At 33.9% G+C, this 17,033-nt stretch overlaps 1 protein-coding gene across 1 annotated transcript; it reads right to left on the bottom strand.

Annotated features, from left to right (window-relative positions):
* Positions 1–1,557: 1,557 nt before the first annotated feature.
* Positions 1,558–5,297, bottom strand: LOC112028904 (receptor-like protein EIX2). Its single transcript, XM_065775269.1, has 2 exons — positions 2,168–5,297; positions 1,558–1,738 (listed from the first exon to the last, which is right to left on the bottom strand). The coding sequence occupies exon 1, from the start codon at positions 4,954–4,956 to the stop codon at positions 2,194–2,196; it is 2,763 nt and encodes a 920-aa protein (XP_065631341.1). The 5' UTR covers positions 4,957–5,297; the 3' UTR covers positions 1,558–1,738; positions 2,168–2,193.
* Between the last annotated feature and the right edge of the window lie 11,736 nt (positions 5,298–17,033).

Genomic DNA, 17,033 nt, shown 5'->3' with positions numbered 1-17,033 from the left:
TTCATTGCTTAAAATCTTTTAGTTAATAGCTCTCTTCTATCTCTCTCTCTCTCATTAATAATTACTGACTTCCACTTTGTTAGTTTGTTTAGACTCTTGTAAATTTAGATTGTTTAATTTAATTAATTAACTAAGTCGTTACTTAGGTTTATTATTCAGATTTAGGTTAATTAAACAAGAACAATCATATTACTAAGTGCGGAAAAGTAAAAAAGACAAGCGGTATGATGACTCAGGAAAACCAATGAAACCGTTTAGTTTCAAGGTAAAAAACCTGGAGAGGATTTAACCCAAACAATCCTCAAGGCAATCAATTCACCATATAGAATGAAAGTTTTACAATAGATTTTTCCCTAAATCTAAAGATGCCTTTTTTAGTACTTACTCACGTGACCACACGCAGCTCTAAATTCATAGACTCTTCTATTTGAATTTGTTGCACACAAACACTCCTGATTGTGACTTTGAGATTTCACTCAAAGTTTTAGACCATCAGCAGTAGTTAATCTTGTATGCAGTAACTTAACTCCACCGGTTCTTGTGTTTGGATCTTCTTTTTAGCAGATGTTTGTTGAGTCAGAAGGTTACAGAACTTCTCAAATCTCACAAGCATAACTTACAAAACTTCCCAAGACTTCTGAAACAAGAATTAGGTTTTTTCTTTTATACCTAGCAGTGTTGGACCCAATCGCTAAATATTTTGCGAGCTTTTGGGCCTGATTTAAAATCTGTAGAAAATGATTTTCGATTGGTCGAACTTTTTTCTTGATCAGTCGAGCCTTGCAATTTTTGAATTCTTCTTTCTATAGCTTGCCTGTTCTTGAATCAACTTGAGTAATGTCTAACATTGTTCTAAGACATAAATTTCTTAAACTAGATATGTTTTTGTACTCGGTTTGCCAACATACATAAACTTAGTTCCTAAACATTTAATGCTAAACATTTAGAACCTAACACACTTTTTTCTTATTTGGTAAGTTTTGATAAAAATAAATAATTCTTGATTTGTAGTAAATGATAGAAAGCTCAATAAAGATGCAATTTATATTTTGTATCAAAGCAAAACTACATTGTTCTATGAGGCTTAACAATGAAATAGGTAGAAGAATTACATTGAAAACATATTTAACATTAACACTGAAATTACAGGGACAAAAATGAAAACAAGACAAAGTTAGAGAAAGTTAGTTGTGATTTTGCCCATATAATATTATATAAATATTATATATGTTTATATGTATACGTTATAAAAATATTTGTATATTTAAGATTAGATTGTGCTAGTTTGTAAAGAAGTTGTTTTATTTTTTTGGTAATTTATTGGCAAATACGATAGTCTATTTCATATTAAAAATTATATATAATTTTTAATAATGCAAGGTAGTCGATCTAATTTCTATAAATTTATAAAAGGAAATTAAAATTAGTCTATCACTCTATCTAATTAACTCAAATAATATAATTCTAAGTATATTTTAATAATTTATTATTATCTATTTGTGAAAGCAAAATATATATATATATATATATATGAAACAACAAAGGTAACAGTGCAAATAGTCCAAGATGGTAACACTCAAACATTAAACTAGATTCAAATTACACAATTTCTCTTTTAAATTAACTTGCTTAATTGAGAAAGGCAATGAAACAAAGCATAATATAGATCCACACCCACACAAATGTTACAAACGGTTTCTGACACTTATTTTGACGTGAGCACCAGCAGCAGCAACACCTGATATTAGTACCAAATATAAAAGTAAACCATCAGTCTGGATGCACTAAATATATAGAATTAGAAGTAGAACTACTTCATGCAAACTGAAATTTACCACGCAGATAAAGCACCACTACGCGACCTTTACCTGATGCGCAATTCGAAATATGAAAATATACTTCTTGGCATGTGCAGCAAAATCAAGTTGTAAACAAAACACTAAAATTGAAACAGAGCTCTTTTTTTTTTTTTTTTTCTTTTTATAAAAAATTTTTTTTTTTAAAATTTAATAAAAAAAGGAGAGAGAGAGAAAGAAAAGGGCAAAGCTCGTATCAATGAAAAATATAGAACTACCATGTTAGCAGTTACGTTTGCTCTAGGGTAAAAAAAAACAAGATATGAATATGATAAGAATAAATTAATTGCTTCCTATACGTATTACATTACCTTGCTAATCTCTACTGACAAAGTGGTCATCCCTGCCTCTGAATCATCCTCTGCAATCTTGCAATGTTCACTGTTATTGTTACATAAAGCCAATCCTTCATGTTGTCCAATAACAAGAAATAGGCATGTCTCCAAGAACGCTTTAACACCAAAGAACCGCAAACTCCCCAAAACCCAAGAGCAAATCCAAATCCTGTTCCCACGTAAAACCATTTAACCAATTCATCTCCATTTTCTTCATTATCTTTAGCAGTCGCTTCATTTCGGTTTGGAGTTTCTTCACCTGGGCACTTCTGTGTGAGTGGAGGTCCACAAAGTGCCCTATTTCCAATAAAATAAGATGCATTGAAACCTTGGATTTGAGTGCCTGAAGGAATTTTTCCAGACAAATTGTTGTAAGATAAGTCTAGGAAGCCCAAAAAGTTTAACTCCGACATGGTAGATGGGATTTCGCCAGAGAACTGATTCCATGACATGTCAAGTGATTCTAACTGCTTCAATTGACCAATCATTTGAGGGATTTCTCCAATTAATTTGTTTCTTGATACATTTAGTGCAAACAAATCCAATAGGCTTGAGATTTCACTTGGAAGTTTCCCGATCAATTTGTTACTCGAAAGGTTAATGATCTTTAGTAGTCCAAGATTTGTACCATGGTACTCATACTCATTTCTTTTCAACTCAACCATAACAGTATCAAAATATTCTTGCACTAAGGTGGCCATGCCACCATTATCGTATGAAAGAGGAATCAATTTTTCAAAGGAATAGTTTCTTTTCTGAGCCATAGCTGTGAAATTATTGAGGCATTGTGGTATAGTTCCAGAAATGTCATTTAAAGAAAGGTCCAAGATTTGTAAATCTTTTAACCAACACAAATGCAATGGTATGCTTCCATTGAACCTATTGGAATGTAAAGATAGAAAAATCAAGCTTGGTAGGCGTTCCCCAATCCATGCTGGTACGTTCCCAGAAAATCTATTATTTCTCATGTCCATAACTATCAAGGAACTGCAATTTCTCAAGGACGAAGGTAAGTTTCCAGAGAAATTATTATTATTTAGACTCAACGTGTTGAGCACAGACAGCGAGCCCAAAGAGCTTGGAACTTCCCCAGAGAAGTGGTTGCCAGCTAAATTCAAAATAACTAGCTTTGGCCATTGCATAAAACAATTAGGAAGTCTTCCAGATAATCTATTATTGGATAGGTCCAGGTAAGCCAACAATTGACCATTGATTTTACAAAGAGAAGAGATAGACCCTGAAAATTGATTTTTAGAGAGATTCAAGATTGTGAGATTTGTTGCAAAATGTGGTAGTGGACCCTCTAAACTGTTAGCACTCAAATCAATTGCAAGTTCATTCAATCTTTTTGGTGACACATTTGGTAACCGCCCATATATATGGTTGTTAGAAAGATCTAAATGTTCTAATGTAGGAGGAAGGTCTGCTAACCACTCTGCTGGGATGGTATCTGAAATTTTAGTATTAGAGATCTCAAGGGAGGAAACATTCCTTTGAGTCAGAATCCAATTTGGAAATCTAGGCCCTAAATTACAAGACGTCAAAAATATTGCATCCAGTTGAAAAGGGGGAACCCAATCAAAGCTGAATTCCAAAGAAAGAGAATTATTGGACAAGTCTAAAATTTGTAATTTGGAGAGATCGAAGAAGAGAGATTCAGAGATCACACCTTCAAAAAAATTCGAGTAAACCCTCAAAACCTCAAGCTTATATAGGTTTCCAATGCTTTTGGGCAAAGTCCCATTTAATTTGTTCCCTGAAAGATCTATTTCTTTTAAGGACGGAAATATTACAAAATTAGGCAGCGATCCCGTAAGTTGATTGTTTGATAAACTCAAAAGTTCTAATGAGTCTTTTGCACATCCAGACAAGTTAGTGATAAGCTCAACTAATTGTCCATTGAGATGGTTTATATCCAAGAGCAATTCACTTAAAGTACATATATTCCCTAAGGATTTTGGAACGTGGACAAGTTGGTTATCAATGAGATCTAGGATTTTAAGAGAAGCAAAAGATTTCGAATCATTGAAACGGGGAAAAGATGAAAGATTCATTGACCGCATACTCAAGGTTTTTAAATTAGGGAGACTACTCACAACTTCCAACCAATCATTGGCTACACTCAGATTTGTGGAACTTAGGTCAAGGTCTTCTATTGAAGATAGATGAGAAAGCCATTCCAAATTTTCAATATTTTCCAAATGATTCCCACCGAGATGGAGTTGTTGCAAGTGTGAAAGGTTCTGAAGATGATGTGGAATTGGCCCACCGAGATTGGCGTCATAAAGATCGAGGTGTTTCAAGTTACTGAGAGAACCGATGGACTTTGGAATATAGCTCTGATTAAAATCATTGTAACTAAGATCCAAAAATGTCAAATAAGGCAACTCAAGCAGTGAAGAACTAATCATACCTCCAAAAGGTTTCATTCCACTTCCATCACCTGTATAAGCACTAAGATGAAGCTCAAGTACATGGCCGGTTAGGTTGCTGCAGCGAACTCCTTCCCAATTGCAGCAATTCTTATTTCCGTCGCCGCTCTGCCACGAAGAGAGTCTGCCATAGTCATCAACAAGGCCTTTTTTGAACTCAAGGAGTGCTCGTCTCTCTCCCTCTATACACCTGATGTTGTTAGCATCTCCGACTCCAACCCCTGAAATGAATCCAAGGGCTGGACTCAAGTGCGCTGAAAGCATTGTAAGTAAAAATGCATGAAGAAGTAGAAGTTTGAAGGACCTTCCACCCGTGAGTGTGATCATTGCCATGGCGAAATGGGAATAATGACTAATTTCACAATCAAAGATGGGATAACGATGACAAGCATTCTCCGTTTAAATACCCAATGCTGCAAGCGCGTTTTCCAATAAAAAAAATTATATTCTATGGAATCAATGGCATGAGTAATTATGAGAAAGTGAAAAGTAATACTGGGCGCCGTGTTTCTGCGTTTCAGTTTTCACACTCATGAGGTAAGAAATTTTCTGCTCTGCAGTGTGGCCACATTCCTTTTGTATGAATCACGTTTATATTAAAGTTGATGAAAAACTCAGTATCACAAACTGAGTAATAGTGAATACAAGTCAACAATCACGGCTACACACAGAAAAGAAAGTTTCTAGCGTGAGAAAGGGAGAGAAAGTCAGAGAGAAGAAGAAAAAGAGAGAAAAGATGAATCTAGAAACTTGTATTGATAATACTGAATTACATAAAGATCAGTAAGGCTCACAGAACACTTTATATACACCAGATTAATTAAGTTAAACCTCCCACATTATGCGGATCTAACTCCTGGAAATGGGGAAGTTTGTTAAACATGTTAAGCTAAACCACCATCTAAATCTTGCGCCTAATCCAACGACCCTTTTAACAGAACCAAACGCACCGTTTTACTTAAAACCAAAACAAACCTCAGTAAAACAAAACGTTGCGTTTGGATGCCACCTGTATTAAATGAAACGGCGCGTTTACTATTCTTGTTCTTCATGTTTGGGCTTCTTCTTCACAGACACAGTGGGCTTGGGCTTCTTCTTCACATACGCAGGACTGTGCTCAACAAAATTGAGAAGCATCAAACTTGGCCTGATGCGTGTGGAGTCATTTGTGTGCACTCTGCAGCAATATTGAGCTTATTCCTGCTATGCACTGCCTTTGCCCTTTTTCGATCGGTTATTTTAGGATCCTTGTTTCACGTACGTGGATGGGCCATCGGCATTTGTCCATTTGATGGACAATGGGTCACGTAGAAATTTTTGTAAGCGAAATTGATAGAAATTTTAACATTTATTAACATATCACTTTGCAATTTTTTAATATAAAATTAGTAATAACATTTTCTAGCTCTTATCTGGATATCTTAATTAAGTTCCTAAATTTGGACTCAAAATAAAAGAAATCCTCAATTAGATTCAACTTTGGTCAAGAGTATCGTAATTCAACTGTCACTATCTAATATTTTTAACAAAGACATTTAACGTATAAATCCCTTCATCAATCTTTCACTATAACTAATGATTTATCAAAAAAAAAAAAAAAATCATGCGGTTATATTGATCAAAGAGTCATATAATTAGATTTAATTAGTTACCTTTGAGGGAGTTAACATTTTCTATTGCATTTGTCAATACAATTATATGGTTTTGTTTATTAATAGAAATTGATCAGACATCATTTGGACAAATTGGGCACCAAAGATGAAAGTAGCCAATGAAAGGAAAAAGAAGGAAGAAAAAGAGGAAGTGTTGAAAATTGCGCTTTCTTATCAAGTTTCTAGGAAGTTTAGGGTGAGAGCTTAGGTAGTTTTCATGTCCATAGTCTTCAGACATCATTTGGACAATTTGGGCACAAAAGATGAAAGTAGCCAATGAAAGGAAAAAGAAGGAAGAAAAAGAGGAAGTGTTGAAAATTGTGTTTTCTTGTCAAGTTTCTAGGAAGTTTAGGGTGAGTGCTTAGGTAGCTTTCAGATTCATAGTCTTCAGACATCATTTGGACAATTTGGGCAGCCAATGAAAGGAAAAAGAAGGAAGAAAAAGAGGAAGTGTTGAAAATTGTGTTTTCTTGTCAAGTTTCTAGGAAGTTTAGGGTGAGAGCTTAGGTAGTTTTCAGGTTCATAGTCTTCATACATCATTTGGACAATTTGGGTACCAAAGATGAAAGTAGCCAATGAAAGGAAAAAGAAGGAAGAAAAAGAGGAAGTGTTGAAAATTGTGTTTTCTTATCAAGTTTCTAGGAAGTTTAGGGTGAGAGCTTAGGTGTTTTTCTGGTTAAATTAGAACTAGCAATCCTCCTTCCTTTCTTCCTTTCTTTCTTTCTTATTTTATTTTATTTTATTTATTTAAATTAATGTATTAAATTAGTAATGGATATTAATACTAACTGGGAGCTCTTAAATTATTCACTCCTCCTCAATGACCAAATCACCAATACTTAATGGTCCTCCCACCGGTTAAAAAAACAAAAAATAAAAAAGTAATTTATTATGGAATTTAATACAAGTAATTTATTGAAGAAAATTCCAAGTCCTGCCAAGTAAATACAATCTCTTTCTGTTGGAATTTTTCGGGTTAATGTAGTATTTGAGAGATCAATACTTCTCATTTTCCAAAATTCATTCCGTAAAAGTTTTTTTTTTTTTTTCCTAAGCCATGGCAAACATAAGATTTAATTAAATTGATTAATAAAATAAATATTATTTAAGTGATATTTAAATGGACATAATTTGGCTACAAACTTAGTTGTAGTCAATGGCTACAAGTCCCACTAGAGAAACCTTAACATGCCTACATATTTTAAAAATTTACCGTTGGATTATATATTATTTATGTTTTAACATGTAATTTAAATTTTATATCAATCAGGTATTATTTATCATTCAATCTATAAACTTTTTTGTGTACATTACTACAAAAATTAGAAATTTAAACATTTAATTGATAACATAAATATTGATCTTTGATTTTTGAAAAATTTGCAAGTATGAAAGATATTAAAAAAATGTAATCTAATAATGAATTTGATAAAATTCACATACCAAAAAAAATAAAAAATAAATGCAATAACTTTGTAACCAAACTTTGTCTTATTTAAATAAATAAATAAATAACTCATTTAAAGTTGTCTGTGTTTGTTGAATTTTTATTAGCTTTAATAATCATGGAGACTCCAATAGATTATTAGTTAATTACTTAATTAATATAACATATGAAGACACGGTTACCCACTCATTATTTTCATTATTATTTAATGTGAGACTTCATTCACATGTGTATACTCAACCGATGATAGAAGTTACATATTCTACGATAATCACAAGAACAACCTTTTTAAGGTTACTTAAAAAATTAAACGTAAATGAATATGAGGTAGAGCACTACCAAATAGAACCGAGAAAAGAATATAAAATATTAAGCCCCCTAGAGAACGGGATATGATAGCAATCTATGTTCTAAAGTTCAAAGTTGCACTCCTAAATTAATATCAGATCCATTGATCAATCCTATCGTATCTTTGACGTATCTAAGCAATGTAATGGGTTTTGATGTGTAGGGTCTCTGTTATTTAATAATAAAAAAATGGTGGGACAGTAATTTACGAACACATAGTGGACTCCTTGCCAGTTGCCAACATGAATTGAATAAAATGCCACTCAGAATCTGGTTCAGTCTCAGATTATCCAGGCCGGCTCATCTGGTTGACAATTGCCTAATGTCCTACAAATGTAAAAAGGCCCATAACTTTGATCCTTTAGTATAAAGGTCTACCTAATCTTAACCATCCATCTATTATTTGAAACGTGAAAAAATCTGAAATCACTTAAAACATTCGGAAGGGAAAAGATGGGTAGAGAACCATATAGTATTGCAAAGGAAGCGTTGGACTTGCTGTGGAGATTTAAGAGGAAAACAAAGAAGCCAAATTAAAGTAATTACCAGATCGACGAACGTCAAATAATTGGAGCCGTCACCACCGTCAGATTTGGGAAATTTGGAGGGGGGAAATCTAATTCATATGTTTATACATTTATTTAATCTTAACCACTAAAATGGAATATTGCTATATTTAATATATAATAATAGATTGATGGTTAAGATTAGATGTGTAAGGTGCATAAAAATCTTTAGTTTAATGATTTTTATTTTTATTTTTTGATAATTTGATAGTTACAAAAGGGTCATTCTATGGTACCCCTTATTTTATTTGGGGAGGTACGGTATCCACTAAAATCTAAACCACACAATTCTATTGGCTTTAATCTTGACCGTTTAATTAAATTTAATGGTTACTAGTTACCGGTAGAACGTGTAAGCATATAAAAGCAACCAAAAAAATTTTGCCTTCCTTCAATTCTGATTTCTGAGGCGATCCAGGGAAGACGATGTCGATGCTCTTGAGAGTTGAGACTGCTTCTGCAAACTCCAAGGTGTATACTCTTTCTTCTTATTTTTTTCATTTTCAACGATCAGAATCACATTTTTCTTCTTTCTTTCTTTTCATATGTGGTTTTTTTGTTTCTTGGATTTGAATGACTTCAGAACCCTAAACTCCCTAAGGATATGGTTTTGGTGTTCGAATATCTTTGATTTTAGATCCTTCAGTTTTATTACTAAAGCAAAATATTTGGGCTATATTCTTTTAGTTTGGGATTTAGGCAAGCTGAAATTGAAAGTTTCAAACCAACATTTTAATTTTGCACTCATCTTCTCTAGATGTCAGATTTTGGGTTCCACTACTTTGCGCCTGATTGGATAGGATCATTTTCTTTTAGTGACAAGTCACAGCCAAGATATAGTTTTGATTACATAGATGATTTCTATATTTCGAAAATAAGATCATTATTATTTAATATATGTCTTGCTCTATAATGGTCATGATTCTAAATGTTTTATGTTTCCACTGTTACAGAAAATGAGTTCCATGAGGAATTTGATAAATTGGGGGGGGGGGGGGTCAAATCTCCTTTTTTTCCTCGTTGTTTTGTTCCATGAGGAATTTGATAAATTGGGGGGGGGGGGGGTCAAATCTCCTTTTTTTCCTCGTTGTTTAGGTTTGGAAAAAGTTACAAAGGAAAATCCATAGGAATGATATTCAACTATATTTATTATCAACTGTAAACATTATATTATTTCTGTCAAGTTGTCAACATCTTCCTCATACATAAATTTTCAATAGTCAAAATAGTTCTCAAAGCTGCAATCCAAATGAACCTACTGTGATTTCATTGACAAATTGTGGAGACCGTGTACTTAAATCACCGAGAAATTACTGGGAACATAAAGATTTTGATTATCTTAGTTGATTCATGCTGCTCAAATGTTGCCTATGAGATTTGATGAAAATTTGGTGTGTGGTGTCACAAAGAAAAGAGAGCTGGAGAGGCCAAAATGGTTAGAACTTAAGTGATTTGTTGGCCAGTCGTGGTTACCAAAAACTAAAATGTCTCTTAGGGGGTAGACAACTTATATTATTATGTTTTCTCATTACATCTAGATTAACTTACTAAATAGTATGGTTCAGTAGAGGCGTTTGCTTCCTTATGGCATGTTTGGATGTTTAAAAAATGAGGGGGAGTAGAGTAGAGGGAGGGAGAGTAATACAATTACCTTGTTTGGAAGTTTTTTAAAGAATGAGGGGGAGGGGTTTGGAGGGGTTTGGAGGAGTTTGGAGGGGTTTGGACTCCTTCTAGCCCCCCAATTTTAATTTCCCCAAATTGGAGAGATTTGGAGGGGGAGTAGAGTACATAAACTATTGACCAAGTAAATTACCTAATTTACCCTTATTATATTAACAAAATTACACAAGGGGAAGGGCTAATTACTCCCTTCCCCCTTACTAATTTTAAAAACATCCAAATAAGGTGGAGGTGAATCATTCTCCTCTACTCTCCTCTCCACTACTCCCCTTCCCTCTACTCCCCTCTACTCTCCTCCCTCTCTAAACTTCCAAATAAGCCATTAAACCTGGAGCATGCATAAAAAGTCATGCGGCATCAAGTGAGGGTTATTTCTTGTATTTTAGATTTGGTGTTGTTATTCTAGCAATTCTGTCTAAGCAGAGCTTGGCTTTTGCTTGGTACTTGCAACTACATTGGCTGCATTGAGAATCAAAAGGTGTTGACAGATACTAGTGCTCAATTGTCCTGATAACATTATACTGGTGAACACATGCCAAAGGGGCCCTGTTAGTGTTGGTCATTAATGACATGTTTGGATGTTTAAAAATGGAGGGGGAGTAGAGTAGAGGGAGGGAGAGTAATCCAATTACCTTGTTTGGAAGTTTTTTAAGAAAGGAAGGGGAAGGGTTTGGAGGGGTTTCAACTCCTTCTAACCCCTCATTTTTAATTCTCCCAAATTGGAGAGATTTGGAGGGAGAGTAGAGTAGATAAATTATTGTCCAAGTAAATTTCCTAATTTACCATTTTTAACCAATTAATCATAAACCAATGTTGTAAGTCCATTTTCAAATAGGGGTAAATTTATCTATTTTAATCATTTTCTCTCCTCTCCATCCTAATTTTTAAAACATCCAAATAAGAGGAAGGGCTAATTACTCCCTTCCTCCTTACTAATTTTAACAACATCCAAACAAGGTGGAGGGGAACCATTCCCCTCTACTCTCCTCCTCACTACCCTCCTCCCTGCTACTCTCCTCTACTCTCCTCCCTCTCTAAACTTCAAAACAGCCCATAAGAGTTAACTTGGAGTTTGCATGGTTAGAGGCCTCTCTTATGGCTTTCATAAGGAATATCTTGAATAGGAATCTTGGACTTGCATTAACAGTCTTACATGGTTTTTTAATTTTTTTTAATTTTTATGTCAAGTGTAAATTATTTTTAATTTTATGAGGCTTGATTCCCTTTCTCATTGGGTATTCTATTGCTAATAGAATTGTTCTTGCTACATTCCCCTTATTTTTCTTATAGCTTTCATTTTTGGGATTTGTTACATCCAATGAGCAATTCAATTCCACTCTTTCCTTTTACCTTGGATTCACGCATATAATCTATGGCAAGCAAATATTGCAGGGTTTGCATGCAATCTGTCAGTTACAGAATTGGGAGTGGTACCTACATAGTCTAAGAACGTTCTAAATTTAATCCTGACTTCTGTTTTTACTCTCTTTTCTAGTTTGTGGAGACTAATAACTGATTCCCACATAATGCTTTTTTCTGTTCAATAAATCGGATCCTTTAGTGACAATTCTTGAACAAGGAATATTATCATTGACTCAAATAGCAGGATTATTGGAATATGATTTTGGAATAGTCTTGTCACATAACAAAAATAACATTTGGTACATTAGGTTCATGAGATTCTCTGGCAGCTCGTGCAATTGTGAACTGTAACATTTTTGGACTTTTAGGGGGAATGGGCAGAATAATTATGGGTAAGAGGAGTATTTGGTTAGTTAGACAACGCGTGAAACTATAAAGGAAACTAGGCATCTTGAGTTTTAGAAAATCGAGATCCATTTACATAAATCTCGAGTTTTAGAAACTCGAGTTCCGTGCAAAAAAAAATTATAGTTTTATTGCCCCTATAGTGGCGTTTTTAAGTCTTATAGTGACGTTTTAAAGCCCTATAGCGGCGTTTTTCTGCAAAATTTTTTCATAAGTGCTCAATACAAGGTTCAGTGAGCCTTATAGTGGTGTTTTTATGCCCTATACTGACGTTTTAAAGACCTCTAGTGGCATTTTTCTGCTAATTTTTTTTTTTTTATAACTCCATTTTTAAGCCTTATAGTGACGTTTTTAAGCCCTATAGGGGCGTTTTCTGAACTCGAGTTTTTAAAACTCGATTTTCACTTGGATTTTTTTTACAAATCAAACCTCAAAAACTTGATTTTTATCTTAGAACTCGAGTTTTAGACACTCGAGATGCTAGTTTTCAAAATTCTTTTGCAACGTGACAACTAACTAAATTTTTTAATATTTATTGTTATTTAGAAAAAAAATTCGGATTTTTATTTTACTCTTTCTAAATGAACCAATCTAGCTAGAGCCTTTCTTGAGCCATATTGAAGAAATAGTGTGGTATTGGAATTGTCAAATGTGAGAAAAAAAATAGCGTACTATTGAATGTGACAAAAGTATAGATAGATGTCATGTTGGTATTGCCTAATATAACAATGGAGCCATCAAATGTAAGAAAAAAAAAAAAAGGAAGCATCAAATATGACAAAAAAAAAAAAATTTACTTGTGATGTTGGAACTGCACAATGTAAGAATGGAACCATCAAATGTGAGAAAAAAAATAAGAGAACCACAAAATGTAAGAAAAGCACTGTTACATGTGATGTTGGAACTGCATAATATGAGGATGGAATCGTCAAATATAAGAAAAAAAAGTAACAGAACCACTAAATGTGAGAAAAGAACTGTCGCATGTGATATTGGAACTGCACAATATAAGAATGGAACCGTCAAATGTGAGAAAAAAAATAAGGAAACCACCAAATGTGAGAAAAGAGCTGTCACATGTGATGTTGGAACTGTACAATGTGAGGATGGAACTGTCAAGTGTGAGAAAAAAGTAAGGGAACCACCCAATGTGATAAAAGAACTGTCATATGTAATGTTGAAACAACACAATGTGAAGATGAGACCATTAAATGTGAAAAAATGTCATATGTGATGTTGGAACTGCACAATGTGAGGATAGAACCGTCAGATGTGAGAAAAAAAAGTAAAGGAACCACCAAATGTGAGAAAAGAACTGTCACATGTGATATTGGAACTGCACAATGTGAAGATGGAATCACCAAGTGTGAGAAAAAAAGTAAGGGAACCACCCAATGTGACAAAAGAACTGTCATATGTGATGTTAGAACCACACAATGTAAGGATGGAATCGTCAAATGTGAGAAAAAAAAGTATGGGAACCACCAAATGTGAGAAAAGAACTGTCACATGTGATATTGGAACTGCACAATGTGAGGATGGAACCGTCAAGTGTGAGAAAAAAGTAAGGGAACTACCAAATGTGACAAAAGAACAGTCATATGTGATGTTGGAACTGCACAATGTAAGGATGGAAGTATCAAATGTGAGAAAAAAAAAGCAAGAGAACCACCAAATGTGAAAAAAAAACTGTCATATGTGATGTTGGAACTGCACAATGTAAGGATGGAACTATCAAATGTGAGAAAAAAGTAAGGGAACCATCAAACGTGAGAAAAGAACTGTCACATGTGATGTTGGAACTGCACAATGTGAGGATGAAACCATCAAGTGTGAGGAAAAAATAAGGGAACCACCTAATGTGACAAAAGAATTGTCATATGTAATGTTAGAACCTCACAATGTGAGAATGAAACTATCAAATGTAAGAAAAAAAGTAAGGAAACCACCAAATGTGAGAAAAAACTGTCACATGTAATGTTGGAACTGCATAATGTGAGGATGGAATAATCAAATGTGAGAAAAAGGTAAGGAAACCAGCAAATGTGAGAAAGAACTGTCATATGTGATGTTGGAACTGCATAATATGAGGATGGAACCGTCAAATGTGAGAAAAAAGTAACCTGGTGTAGCAGGTTACCTACTAATGGGTACCGTACCCCCTCTTTTTTTAGGGGGGTACTGTAGAATTACTCGTTACAATAAGAGAGAGAGAGAGAAGATTTGAAAACCCTAAATGTTTTCATTGGCTACAAAGCTCTTGACCTTTTAATGATTCTTTATGGATTGATTTTCAACTTTTTCCTTAATATTAAATACAAAGTTCAATAAAAGAATGAAATCCTTGTCAATTTCTTTTATATATATATATATATATATTACATTTTTCTCTCATTTTCATCTTACAAATCACAGCCAAGAAGATGAGGGGTCTCTGTTACCCTCAGCTTCTTTTTAATTTAAAAAAGAAAAATTCAAATAAGAGGTCAATAATCTTATAACTCAAGGGGTACCTTTTGGTATTTTTAATAAAGACATCTAAATTAAATCTCTATAATTAGTTGTAGGGACAATGGGCCCAAAAATATATGTTGGGTCTTGGCCTTGTCCGAGGAGGCTTAGTGGTCTGAGGATAGGCCAATAGTAAGGAAGATGTAGGACTTTAAACTTCACGAGCTAGCTATGACTGAAAATGCTGGGAGAGGTAGGCCAAGGAAGGTACCTCCTCAGCTAAACGAAGAAGGGGTCAAAAGATGTGTTTAGTTATCCAAGTGACGTTCCAAGAAGTTTTGCTGATAAGGATATGCACTGCAAACGTACAGGACGAATGAGAGCTGAAAAATATCTAGGGGAAAGCTACTACTACTGTATTAAATGCTCTGTAACTAACTCTTTGGCCGCATTAATGAGAAAATGATATCTGAACAGTGCTTTTCAGTCTTATATCTACCCTCAAAGACTTCAGGAGGGTGCTAATGGGATAAGGATCAACACAAGCAATCTAATGTCCACGTGGAGGGTAGAGATGAGAAGGGAGATGTAGTATAAAATAGAAGGGAGGTCCTAAGAGATGGGGGTCAAGAAATTGAGAGAGAAACACTGTAACAATAAAAAACTGAACTTGTAATCAAATTTGAGAATAAATATATAAGAACTGATCTTCTCGAACTGTGCCAAGGATAATTTTCTTTAGATTAAACTAGTCTATCTACATTTACTTGTCATCTGAATTTACTTTACTTGTAGAATAATTCATTAAAACCCAATTTTCCAACCCACTCTCTACAAATTCATTGTATTGGGCTTGGTTCATTTATTCTTTGGGTTAGGGACTCAAATTGCGTTCTTACATTAGTTTTAATTAAAAAAAATGAAAAATCGAATTTAAGTATCACGTTAATGATTCTCACATATACATGATTTGCAAGAATTGACATGTTCTTCCTAAAATGAGTTAAATTTTCTCATGTTCCAAAGGAATTAAAATGTTTTTGAGAATGACAATTCTCATAAATTTTGTAAAACAAAAACCAAATTTTCATGAGTTCACAAAAATTAAAAAGTTCCATCTCAAATTATAACAACTGAAGACACCATTGTTTATTTGTTTTTACTATTAAAGAAATATCGAATGGAATATTTGGTTTTTTCTAATATGATACGAAAATTATTAGGTGCTCTCAAAATACGGTGATATAGCACTCATTTTTCTTACATTCATGGTAAATTCCACCATGAATTTAATTAGTAAGTTGCATCATAAATGTAAGAGAAGGAAGCGCAACACCATTGTGATCCAAGAACACCTAATAATTTGTGGGTTACCTACATTTTCAGTATAGTACCATGGTTTTCTATAAAAGAATCGGTTCAACTTCAATCAATCTAGCATTAGAATGACAATAGAATAGACCTATTGCTTCTTATCTTTTTTCCATGAAACCACTTCTTCCCGCTTTCTTAAATGTACCAAAAGCCTTAAGACCATCTCACCCACCCACTGAATAAAGTAACTTTTAACTGCCAAATGGTCGGCCCTGACCCAAAAAAGAAAGAAAATGAAAATTTATTTTTTAAATGCATGATTAAAGGGTGTCTTTAGAGTAATCATTAATGAACCATTATAAGAAAAAAATTATACCATTTTAATGAGAAATATAAAAAGTTATTAAAAAAATTAGTTGCTTCTTTCTTTTTCTTTAAAAAGTTTCTAAAACTATTTCCTAAATCAATGTCTTTAAGCATTTGTTAACTTTCCCTTTAAAAAAAAAATTATAGTTGGATTTTTGAGATTATTAACTTTGCTCTTGTCTAATTAAATCAAAATAAAAAACAAAACAAGTCATCAATTTGCCTAATTCAAATAGAAATTAGATGCAAGACAAAGTGCACATATATACTATTTTAAAAGGAGTGCATATATATGATAATAGAGACAGAGCACACTTTCAAAAAAAAAAAAAAAAAAAAAAAAATATATATATATATATATATATATATATAAAATAAAACTAGGAAGGAGGAAAGAGGCACGTACCCGCTAACTCAGCCTCACTCTCCTCCTCCTCCTCTAACTCCTCAGAAGACAAGTTTGCAGCAGGCCCGCGGATGGCAGAATTGGGGATGGAAGAGGGGGTAACTACCAAGGAAGAACCCTCCTTCGCAACTTGAGAAAGGGCTGCAAAAGGATCACTGGTGGAAAGAATAAAAGGGGCGGCAGGAGAAGCAATCCCAGTCTGAACAGCAGGAGGAGTGGCCCCTTCTAGAGAAGTGGTTGTCTCGGTAGGAGTGGGGGTAGCCTCCCTAATCCCCTCAGTATGAGTGCCCTCCATGGGCACCAGCTCAGTAGAGGAGACACCAGAAGTCCCTTCAGCCATGGGACGATATACAGAAAGGGGCTCAGGTTGCTCCTGCAACCAAAAAAAAAAAAAAAAAAAAAAAAAAAAAAAA

The sequence above is a fragment of the Quercus suber genome, unplaced genomic scaffold (assembly GCF_002906115.3).
Source record: "Quercus suber isolate HL8 unplaced genomic scaffold, Cork oak 2.0 scaffold_108, whole genome shotgun sequence".
NCBI classification, from domain to species: domain Eukaryota; kingdom Viridiplantae; phylum Streptophyta; class Magnoliopsida; order Fagales; family Fagaceae; genus Quercus; species Quercus suber.
The sequence above is the reverse complement of the archived record's forward strand: the minus strand, read 5'-3'. Positions and strand labels throughout refer to the sequence as shown.

Coding starts and splice junctions, on each gene's coding strand:
- LOC112028904 (XM_065775269.1), bottom strand. CDS start 4,956: ATGGCAATGATCACACTCACGGGTGGAAGGTCCTTCAAACTTCTACTT.